Source organism: Melanotaenia boesemani, chromosome 5 (genome assembly GCF_017639745.1).
Source record: "Melanotaenia boesemani isolate fMelBoe1 chromosome 5, fMelBoe1.pri, whole genome shotgun sequence".
Taxonomy (NCBI): domain Eukaryota; kingdom Metazoa; phylum Chordata; class Actinopteri; order Atheriniformes; family Melanotaeniidae; genus Melanotaenia; species Melanotaenia boesemani.
In genome coordinates, this window is record NC_055686.1 from 33079261 (window position 1) to 33091474 (window position 12214).

The 12214-nt window shown below is 38.3% G+C and overlaps 1 protein-coding gene across 5 annotated transcripts in view; it reads left to right on the forward strand.

Annotated features, from left to right (window-relative positions):
- nrxn2b (neurexin 2b) overlaps positions 1–12214 on the forward strand; it is an 815055-nt gene that overhangs the window by 212751 nt on the left and 590090 nt on the right. For all 5 annotated transcript variants that reach the window (XM_041985417.1, XM_041985422.1, XM_041985421.1 and 2 more), the window contains exon 4: positions 4543–4572. In XM_041985417.1, the coding sequence (XP_041841351.1) occupies positions 4543–4572 (30 nt within the window). The remainder of the gene's footprint in view (positions 1–4542; positions 4573–12214) is intronic.

Here is a 12214-nt window from a genome sequence, read left to right on the forward strand (position 1 = left end):
TCTTCCTCATACAATAGATATCTGCAATGAATTATTAAAGCACTCTGAAATCTGCCAGAGATTCAATATTACTTAAGCTGTTCAAAGACACTATACATTATACACTGGATGAAATAATGTTCATGCATACTGAATAGTTTCCAGACATCTAAAAGCATATGCTTGGACAAATTGTCTTTAGAACTTTATCTTTTTCCACTACTGATAAAAACCACAAACTCTTTGGTGAACAGCATGTAGTTTTTGTCCCCAAAGTACAACAAGCCACACATAAAATGATATTTTGATCATTTTTACTTTTGATCATGGTTGTTTACAATGATGCAACCTTAAAATAGTCATTGAGAAAGTCAAATAGTATGTAACATGCCATCCCGGCACAACCGGGGGGGCTTAAAAAGTGAGCACATTCTTCCTTCTGACTCAGTCTGTTTCCATCTGATGACTAGAAATAGAGGAAGTGAGTGCAAAAAGTGGTAGAAAGAGATAATGTTGATGACTCCCATTCTTCTTGGTCCCCCTCAGTGGTGCGTTGCTGCTGCTGTCCTGAGACCATCACATCTGTTTGTTTGTGTGTAGAGGGATTATGGCCATACTGTGTAAATATGCTGCGAGGGCTGTGATAGATTCAAGTGGAACAAGATTCTTCAGAATTCAGTTTGTCCTGAACAATGTGTACAAACCATTACCTAATAATTCAGTTCCTTAACAATATGTGCAGACTTGAGTTTTGCTGTATGTATGAACTGACAGAGACAGTCTTTAATTTCTAAAATGGAAGTGGTCTCCAGCCTTAAAGGAGAATGAGAAAGTAGCGGATAAGGAAGTAGAGAGTAGGAGGCAGCTGCAGATGGCTAATGGAGGGCTGCATGTGGAGAAAGGCAGGAAGAAAAGGTGGAAATAAAACTGGTGAAACAGAGGGGGACAGGAGTTTGCCAGATAAGACGCAAGCATGTCTCCTTCTAATGGCAGAATTATGACGCCGCTCCATCTGCCACTCAATCATCACCAGCCAATTGCAGACGTTCTCCAAACAGCGCCGGTTCCGTTCGGCACTCCCATCTGTGCTCACCACACAATAAGGATGTAATCAGCGCTCAGATGTCAGGAAGGTGGGGGAAGTAGAAACTTGGATGTCATGTTCCCAGGACGTGTGAAGCAATACTCCGTGTTCCTGTGATAGTTTGATTTCCTCTTTTTTTATTGATTAAAGCTGAGATGGACAGGACTTTTCTTTTTGTCTGTTTTATGTACAGCATACTTCTTTTCTCTTAAAGCACAGATTAGAATCCATTGCTCATGTCAGTAGGGGTTGGTATGAATGTGAGTTTGTGTTTGGCTGCTTTAGGAAAAGAAAACATGAATGTAATTGTTTCACCACTTGTTGTCATACTTGTTGTCATACTTGGGAATGAGCAGCTCCTGTGGTGCAATTTAGGCTTCTCATTGTCATGTGCACACCGTACCTATCTGTGAAACTTTAGTCAACCCAGGTTGTAAATATGCCACTAAACAACTTGCTGCCATTGATCTGCCTTCTCTTCCCTTTCTCTTTTTTCTTACCCTCTCCTCTTTGGCCTTTTCTTGTCTCGCTCTTTGCCATGTAATCGTTCCACTGCTTTTGCCGGAGCTGGATGAGGCTGGAATGGCAGGATGGGAGGTGTGGAGTGTATTTGAATGATTTGGTATGCAACGACGGTGGCATTCTGTTTCATTGCAGGGGCCTCTGCCTTATCTCCTTAATGGATTATGAGCGAGGGAACAAAAACAGAAGGTGGCAGAGTGAGAATGATTAGACTTTGTGCAAAGGGCCAGCAGGAAACGGACTGCTGCCAGATGAATAAATAACTCTGTCTATTTTCTCTGCACCTGAATCACAATCGCACACACACACACACACACACACACACACACAAAGATACCAGGACAACAGGAACAGCTTGTAGTTAAAAGTGATTTAAATCTCTGTAGCTTTTGCACTCTGACACATCCTTACAACCAGTAAAGATATATCCTGTTTATTTTACCACTTGTAAAGTAAATGCTTAAGCATTAACACTGTAGACAAACATTATCTGTAGGTTTCTGGTTTTGTTAGTTTTTTAGGACATATTTTTCTTGAGCAGCTGTAGTGAAGAAGGTATAAGATCTAAGCATTAAAGGGTGGTAGCTTCTGTGCAATCACTCTATGTGTTTTTGGGAATGGGTGAATCTTTCTTGCAGTCTAAAGGACTTTCAGACTTTAAGTGCACTGTATTTGGTAAATATAGTGCATTTTTCTTTGATTCCAAGAAGAAAAAGAATGAAAAAACTAAACATTGATCAATTGTATAAGTAATCACAGCCATCAAGTTTCTAAGTTAGACATTTATTGACTTAAATACACAGATTCACCTCTCTAGATTTACTGTGCAGGTGGATAAAGGTGGATATGGAGCCTACTGCCCATCCCCTGCGTCCATTGGTGATGGCTTAATCTCATTGTATATGTGTATAATGACAATAAAAGGCATTCTATTCTATTCTATTCTATTCTTTACGTGAATAAGTTCTCTTGTGGACGTCTCCTCCAGCACACCAAACAGAGCAGTACCACTGGAAACCGTGGGGTCAGTGTTGAGCAATAACTGACATATGACTGGTGAAGGTAACAAAGAAGAAGCAGCAGCCCCGTTTTAAAAGGGATGCACAGACCACCTCCATCTACTCGACTGCCTATTTTAATGTCTCTCGCTGAGAATGTACGTTATCCTGACCTCCTCCACCGTCACCATGTTTGTTACGGTCTGACACTGTGAACTCTGAGCTCTGCACTGCCCTCTAGTGGATGTATTGCCAAACAACCAGGCCAATATAAAGGACAGATGGAGGTAGGACCGGGACGTTTGAAACAGACTAATCGAGTTTTGTACGTAAAGGGAGCATAAATGAGCCTGTAGAGGGTGTTGCTCCATTTTGCTAAAGCATTTCTTAGAAGTGAAAAGCTGATCGATTCCCATTTGTAGTTTGCTCTATATCTTCTGTATTAACAGGCTTGTTGATTAGATCAGCATCAACCAGTTGAAAATACTGTTTCCTCTAAAAGTTGGTTATTGAGCTTTTGACACTTCTCAAGCCTGAATGTTTTCTGCCTGTATGACTGCTCTTCATGCTGGGAAATTATATTTTTCTAAACAGAATCACTGAGCAAAACCCATGACTTTCAGCACTGCTTATCCTTGATACTAAAATTGTTGCTGTTTGGAGGTAGTGCCAAGAGGATTATGTTTGAAATGGTATTGATCACTGAAAGACAGATTGACTTAAAAAGATTTGACCTTTAGAATCTTGTAGTTCAACAGATATAATGCTGTTTATATCCTGGCCTGCCTGGGGATAAATCCATTTTCCTTCAGACATTGGGGAATTAATCTTGCTTTAGGCTATGATATTTAATTCTTCCTTATAGTTGTGTTTCTCTGTTAAAATGTTTTCTATCCACAAGACATGATGCTCTGTGTTGTTACAGTAAATATTTCACTGTTCCCCTTCAGGATCCAGTATGATGTAGCTTTTCCGGGCAGGTCCTCGCTGCCTGTTGGGGGAATGGATCTTTGGCTGCACATGTCGTTGTGGTTGTAGACATGTCAGTGCTTCTGCTCTGGATTTTTTGTGAGAAATATCTTCTTATTCTCACAGACTACAGTGGAAATAAGTAAGAATAAGAAGCAATGAGTACTCGATGGCAAAGCACTGCCATTCAGAGCAACTGATGGTCCTTTTTGTGTGTTTTCACACTGGTTCATGGAAAGATCGACCTTTTCTAGGATGGAATGGTAAAATATGTGAATGGTTTTTGTGTGCTTAGGCCTTATTCAGGTGTTATTTAATGATTTGTGTTCAGCACCAGCAGCAGACAGTCATTGTGTGCGGCTCTGTTTTCACTCTATTGATCTGCATGTTTGGATGGATCTGTGCACAATAGCTTATAGTTGGTTACACTGGTATTAAAGGGGCTGTGGTGATGCTGCAGGCGCATGTTGGATTGTGGGTACTGTTTTATCTTGACTTTTTTTTTTTTTTTCTCTGGAGATGCATCTCTGACACCTCTTAGTGAGACCTTTCAGCCTTGCAGAGTTTTGATTCTTGTTTTATGATTTGAGTACAGTCGGAGATGAAGAATTCAGTTCAAGCCTTTTCTGCCAAACAGTTCTGTGTGTTCCATAAGTACTCCAGAGGAAAAAAAAGCATTTGTGTGAGCAATAGCCTTCGGGGGTTGCGCCAATGAAATGCTTTTTTTTTCTACACACCCCACACCTCACTCAAGAAGTGTTTGCTTGCTTTCTGTTACTATTCGCTCTATCTGTCTATCTCTCTTTCTTCCTTGTTTCCTTTATTTTTTTTTTCCTCCTTTGGTTTGAACTCTGACATCCAAGTCTGCCCCAGGATGTCTGTCACAAACTGCAGTCCAACGTTGTGACAATGCTTTTTTTCTTCCCGTGCCTTTTGTGACCTTCTTTTCTTCCTCTTTCTGTTCTTTTTTTCTGTTTTTTCCCTTTCAAGGTCTGGCGCACCTGACGTTAAACGACCAAGGTATGGGTTCAATCCTTTTTATTTGGGTACTTTTTTTCTCCTCCCGTTTTACTTTCTTTTTTCTTTCCTTTTTAAGAGGAATTGAATCAGCCTCTTTGCTCCCAGCTGCTCGAAACTGCTGTCTCCCCGACAACTTCCTCGTCTGCTTTTATACCTTCCCCTCTGTGCCATAGTCTTCCATTTTCCAAATGCCCTCTTGTGTTTTTAGTCCTTTACATCTTTATCCCCCTTCTTTGTCAGTTTTTACATCTCCTGTATTTGTTTGGGTTTTTCGTGTCTTCTCCCTCTCCTTGCTGCCATATCTTTGTACTTTTGTTTTATTTTTATTTTTAGTTTTTTTTTTTTGTTTTTTTTTTGTGACCTTTGCCAATACGTGTCCCACCCTTTGTCCTGTCCTATGGCTCACGTCCTGGATTTCACCTCTGACCACCTTTGACCTGACCCCGGGGGCTGAAGGTAACACTTTTCTGCTATCCCTTCTGCTTGGCTTTTAAAAGAGAGAGAAAAAAAAGACAATGAAATGAAACTGTTAGTTTTCTGTGTTTGTTGGTCAAAGTTAGAACAGAAGAATGTGTTCTGGCTTCCATTCACTAACACTTCAAGGTGAAAGTGTTGTCGAATGTGCAGAGTTTCTCGTCACCACTCTGCTTACATTCCTATTGTTTGGCAATGAAATTCTTTTTAAGATCAACTGTTCAAATTCTGATCAATGCTGAATTATAACTGTTCTTCTGATTATGAGACAATGTGTCTGCTTTTGTTTTGCCATTGAAATGAACACTGGATGTTGTTGATGCTATGCTTTTTCTCTTTCCAGCACAATCACACCTCACACGACAGCTTCAATAACCTACGTTAACTTTTTTTTAAAAAAGCTTAATTCATAAGCAGCAGAGTTAAAAAAAAATATTTATGTCTTTTTAGGATGTATTTAGCTTCAATTAATTTTAAACCTCACAGTACGCATTAATCTGAGTGTTTCCTTTTCTCAGGCTTCTCAGTGAGGGATACTAATTGGAAATGTTGAATGTATTGAACTGGACTTGGATGGGGTCAGTTTGTCCTCTTCTGTCCTTCTGGCTCATGTCTCTCAAAAGCTAGAAGAAAACCTTCTTTACTATTAGTAACACTTGGATAGTGGTGTCATTTAGATATTTAACAACACAATCTGCAGAAACTTTCTGAAAAATAAGCTATAAATAAAAATTAAAGACCTTTGCCATATTGAGCAGATTAATCTTTTAATGTGATCAAATTCAACGTTGTGCCAAGAATGTGGACAGAGCTCTTGCAGGGACCTGTTACCCTGGAAATACAATCGGCCCAGAATCCCCAAAGCATCACAGTCATAAGCCTGTTTCAAGTCCATAAAATGTATGTGGACTGGATGGTTAAACTCCTATGACCTCCTCAGCAACTCTGTTCTGATCCACTGTTCCACTGGTCCACTGTTTCACAACCAGTACAAAACCCAGATTGCTCCTACTGAATTTGATGTTTGACAATCAGTATGAGCCTCCTTTCCAAAACCCATGAGTAAAATTTTCCATAGAGGCTGAGGAGTATAATTCCTCAATATCTGGAGCCCACTCACCACTCTCACGAAATTACCATTTTCAAAAAGAGAGGGAATGATAAAGATTAAAACTCTGTGTTATCCTTTAGTTTGAGTCTAAGATGATTTTTCCCATGGAATATTTTTTTTGTTAGTTTTGCCAGTGGGATCTACTTCAGACAGACATTTAGATCATTTGTAGCTATGATTTAACATGATGAAGTGAAAGTGCATCTTCTACAGCAGGGATCAGCAACTTCAAGCATTAAGGACCACTGTCCTGCAGGTGTTACATCATGTAAAGCTTATTTTAGTTCAGGGCCACATAAAAAGCTATTTGATGTCAAATGGACCCATAAAAAAAAAACAGCATAATCACCTATGCAGAACAAAAACTGATCCCTTTGTTTTAGTGCAAAGAAGTACAAGTACATTATCAAGATGTATACATTCAATAAATTATCTTTTTAGAAAACATGAACCTGAAATTCCTTTGACAAAAATAAGGGCAATAGTTCAATAATATGTTGCCTCTATCACTTCACGTGTATTACGACTAACAGATAACAAAAGATTTACAGTTACTACACATTTAATCACAGGAAGCTGGATATAGTTTAAAAAATTAGCCTTTCAAGAGCTAAAAGTTATTTTAAATATAAATACATGCACTGTGTAGTGGCCCCGGCCACCTGAACTAACCCACCATATAATACAAACTGAATGTGTTACTTTATTTACCAATATTCCTCCCACGGGGCAAATTACAGCCTCTCATGTGCCAATTTTTGCCCTCAGGCCGTATGTTTACCATCCCTGGTTTAGACATTTAGGTCAAGAGTGTGTGATCCCTGCTCTACAGTTTAAGGTTTGTTAACGCTAAACAAAAAAATAAATAAATAAATCAACCAACGCAGAGCTCATTACAATGTATAACTTGTAAAAAAAAGTAAAAAAAAAAAAAAAAAAAGCTTCCTCTCCATAGCACAGCAGCTACCTTTTTGACTTGACCTAGCTAGTTAGCAGCTCATTATTACATTATATGGCTCAGCACCCAGGCAGTTGCCCAGCAGGCATTCACTCCCAGCAGATGTATTTTGAAGCATATCCCCTAATTCTTATGCAGCTTCATCTCTCCATCCCTTTAACATTTCTCAAAACCTTCTTCATCTTTATACCAAAGCCTTTGATCCATCCCAAACTGGGCTGTGTGTTTAGGAGAGCCACTCGAGCATAAGTAAAAAACCACACAGTGACAACGCAACAGATATGGGAAATCTGACATATGAGCATTCATTGATTTTCTTGATTTTCACCAGAGAACCACCTTGAACTCAACATTATACAACCTATATTTGATATTGCAGAAAGGAAAAAGGGCACTGCATGAACGTCTTGGCCAAACAGCAGGATCTCAACTTCTGTCGTGACTGTAACTATGGCAGCATTTGTACTTATGTAGGAGGGCGAGAAAGCATTATGAAGTGAAAAAAAAAACACTTCTCTGGTGGGAGGAATAGAAAAAGGTGATTTGGTGATAATCTAACAGATCCTTTGTGATTAAATTTAAAGCTGAATAAAAGGAAAAAAAGTCAAATGTCACAAAGTCCTGTTAACAGCATTCATGGGTGAAGAAAAAACATGTTAAAGGGGCAAAAATAGAAATAAAGTCCCCAATTTTTAATCCTTTAGTTTCATACATTAATAACCTGCTATTTTTTAGCATCAAGATTTTAACAAATGTACATTTTCAAAGCATCCCTAAAAGTGCATATGTGGAGGTGGGAGTGTCACGAAGAGTCATGATTTTAACAAGAAAAAAAAAGAAACACACTGATAAGTTTTATAAATCAGTGCGTTGGCAGGTGCCTCAGCCATCTCATAAGCAGGCCGCAAAAAAATCAATGTCATTCTTCTCTCAAAGCCAAAGCTGCCCTTCACAGCTTTAAGAAGGACAAACTCCAGGCTTTAGTCCCTATCTCCCGGAAGTCTGATCCCTATCTCACTGCCTGTAAGACAGCTTTCAGTCCCACACAGTGGGCTCCCTGCTAGAAGGAAACATTTTATTTATTAACACTAATATGTGGTCATAATTTAAGTGTTACTTTTAAATAATTGTTCACACTGTTCCAGGCAAGTACATTAAGTAAGTTAATTGAGGAGATAAATCTTAAAGTAAAGCTTTATGACTTTTCTATGGCTATTCTTCCATCAAGCCTGGTGTTCATATAGCTCAAATTCACAACAAAAATCCTCAAGATTCCTTAAAAAAGTCCAATTTTATCCAATTCAGTTCATTTCATGTAATTTCAATGAATTTAGTTCATAGGCTCAAGATGAACAGTCTGGTTCATGTTACTGTCGGCTAGTTCCTGTACAGGCGCGTGATGGCTAACAGCTAGCACCCGTTAGCAGCTGCAGAGCAATCGCTGTCTAACTCGATGAGCTGAGCTGCTGAGTTATCAGTTGTAGCTGGGAATCAACCTGAATGCAAGTTCTCTCTACCTCGTGTGTTTATTGTCCACTCAGAAGGAGTCCTGTCAGTTAACTGTTAGGCAAGGCAGTTTATTTGTATAGCACATTTCATGTACAGGAGAATTCAAAGTGCTTTACATAAAACAAAGACATAACAAATATTTAGAAATAGTAAAAGGCATCAACACATAATCACAATAAAATAATAAATTACATTAAAATGATTAAAAGCAAGATAAGTTTAAGTTAACATGCAGATTTCATGCATAGACACATGAGAAAAGAAATGTTTTTAACCTGGATTTAAAGATGTCTACATTTGGTGAAAGTTTAATCTCCATTGGCAGTTTGTTCCATTTGTTTGCAGCATAACAGCTAAATGCTGCTTCTCCATGTTTAGTCTGGACCATGTTTAGTTAGCACCTGCTTATTTGGCCTAGGAAGCAGAACCCAGTCACTGTTGTCCTCATCTATCATCTGTCTTTTGTCTTTTGCTAGGTTCTTATTTAATAAATTCCTTAAATTGCAAGCTAAACAACTCTACACCACACTGCACCAGGCTAATATAAGTGTAATTTAGATAATTAGAGATCTTTAGTTCTTTGTCTCATGTTTCTTAATTTATCCTTACATCAGTCTATTTTACCCTGCATTTAAAATATCTTATAGCCTATTCAGTAAAATTGTCAGTATAGCAAATGCTATTACTTCAGCTCAGCAATCTCCAAGGTGTAGACGTATTGCACTAAACAGTTAGCCTGAAGCTGTTTCAGCTTTGTTAAACTAATTAAAGAGCCCTAAATAAACTGCCATTTTCAATTTGGGGTGGAAAAAAGGAAAATAGGGTAGAAAAAAAAAAGTTAATGGCTCCAAATTGGCAACATTTCCAGCCCCTTGGCTTTGGAGTTGCAGATGCTTTGCCCACGGACCATTTAATTTCTGTGTGAATGAAGCCCCCTGCTGCTACAAGCACCTCTTCTTTTGGAAAAGGCCAAAATGATACATACTGGGAATTAAATTAACCAGATCCTGAGAGGTTGTTTCTTGGCAGGTTTAATGCAGATTTCATTGGAGATAATGGACAAAAATGAAGGGAATCTCCAAGATGATCTATACCTAACCTTAGATGTAGTAGACAAGGTCTGAAACAAGACCTATCTCTGTCTGAGCTGTCTGAGGACGTTGGATATGGATTCCATGTGCAATTTAGAGATGATGAAGGATGCTAGCAATATAATTACATTAATATCACCTTTTATCCAGAAAAGTCTGTATACGTTCTCTAAATAATCAGCACTCCAGTGTCTTCTAGAGAATTTGTGGTGTTTTAAAGGCAAATCATATGTTGATGTGAATTATTGATTGTACATTGAGTTATTCAGTGAATTAAAAAGTAGATGGCTTTTCTTCCTTTGATGGCATCTTTACTTTACAGGTTACTATTTAAAATCCATGAACCCTTGTTCCTCTTTTATCATTTATAACATTGTTTTTCCAACAACAAACAATCAAATATTCCTTTCATGCTGCTTTTGCATTACAACGGTTTGTATGACGTCGTATTGTGGCCCTTTTATAATTTAAAATGTTATCCTCACCAGACCTCATTTGAACACTAAAAACTGTCTTTGCCTTCCTTAACTGAAATGCAGCATCATGCATAGAAACAGAGAATCATGCACACAGTGAAATAAGTCATTTTAGCAAACATTTAACAAATATTAACAGACAATAAAAGTGGTAAAAATAAATTTTGCAACCATGTAGGATACTGTAAAACTCAGAATAATATGTAATAAAAAATGTGCATGTTGGAATCTGATTATATCATACAGTATCATACATAATTAAACTTAATTCAGCTCATTTAAGCTTTATATGTATAGCACCAGTTCACAACAAAGCAATCTAAAGGCACTTTTACAGACATAATCAATTCAAGACAATTCTTTGAGATCCAGTTAAAACAAATCCACATTAGTCCAATTTATAACTGCCTCCATTCAAGAAAATTCATAAAAAAAATTGCCTAGTTAAGGAAATTAATGGATTACATCAACTTTTTTCTTCAGTTCAATCCCAATTCCGAGAATACACGGGCGGCAGACAACAGTGGAATGGAAAAAAACCACCTGTTATCATATTGACGCCTTTTTGAACAATATATTTATTGTTCAGCGAGGCTAGCTGACATCCCCTGACCGTAGGGTCAGGATTTTTATCATCAGTAACAACATCAGATGATGTAGCCTGGATCCATATCTGTATCAGGATATGGATGGAACACCTCAGTCCAGCCCTGCGATAGACTGGTGACCTGTCCAGTGTGTGCCCTGCCTCTTACCTACTAAATGCTGGAGTAGGCTCCACCTTCCCTGCTACCCTTAATTGGACGAAGAGGCATAGATAATGGATGAATGGATGAATAATGGCCTGTACTTACATAGCGCTTTTATCCAAAGCAAGGCGCTCAACCATGACCTATCAGGAGCAATTAGGGGTTCAGTGTATTGCTCAGGGACACTTCGACATGAGCTCTTCAGGTTGGGATCGAATCGGCAACCCTAGGGCTGCTGGATGACCACTCTACCCACTGAGCCACGCCAGTTTCTTAGGCCACCACAGTTTGTCCAAGATGTTGCTATGTGTAAGAGTGGTTGCTATACAAAAAATCAGATAATGTAGAGACGTGATAAGTGTAGCTCGGTGTGTTACTCACAAATACAAAGGGACAGAAAATAGCAGTGTGGCACCACCATGCAGCTTTACAGTGAACTCAGACAGTGGTAAGTATGAACAGTATTTTCTGATTTCATTCCTCATTTGAAAAAAGACCAGTAGAAAGCAAATACTTGCTTTGTCTGTAGAGCATTGATGTGGCACAGTTTGATCAATGTAAACACTATCCCAGCAAGATATGATGGTGAATTCCTGGTGCTAAAGCAGCTAGCATGAACATGAGTACAGAATAGAATTTTATTTTGTTTGACTTTTTTTAGTTTTTAAACCAATCACAAAAAACCTGCAACTTTGTGACATCTAAGGTTACAACATCATCTATTGTCTGATGTTTTGCTAAAGACATCGGCCATGTAAACAAGAAATATTTTATAAAATACAAAAACACATTGATCCAATACAGTTTAACAAAAAAATTTTTGCCTGCATCAATAAAATGTCAGAAACCAAACCAAAAGATGGTGATCCAGCCCCACATTTGCAGTCATGCTGGCCAATCAGAAAGCAAAAAAATTAATGCTTCTTAAAAAAATAAATAAATAAAAACAAATAATAAAGAATATGTTGCAATGCCTTTATTTTTTAGTATGGTTGGGGACTAACTGTATAGAACACCAGCACAGGCTTTGCTAAGTTTACCATTGGCAAGTAAACAAAAGAGTAAATGGCACAAATGACACACAATCTGGCACTGCAAGCCAAAAAAAAAAAAAGCTATCTCGTCCACACATGACCGGCTGAAATCCTCAATCTGGAAAGTATTTTCCTAAGAGTTACTCATCAGTGTCTCAAACTGCCTTTGCATGTGGACAGAAGGCAAATGCAAAAATCTGTTTTTGTCAAACTACTCATGAACATGTGGGCTGGAATTTA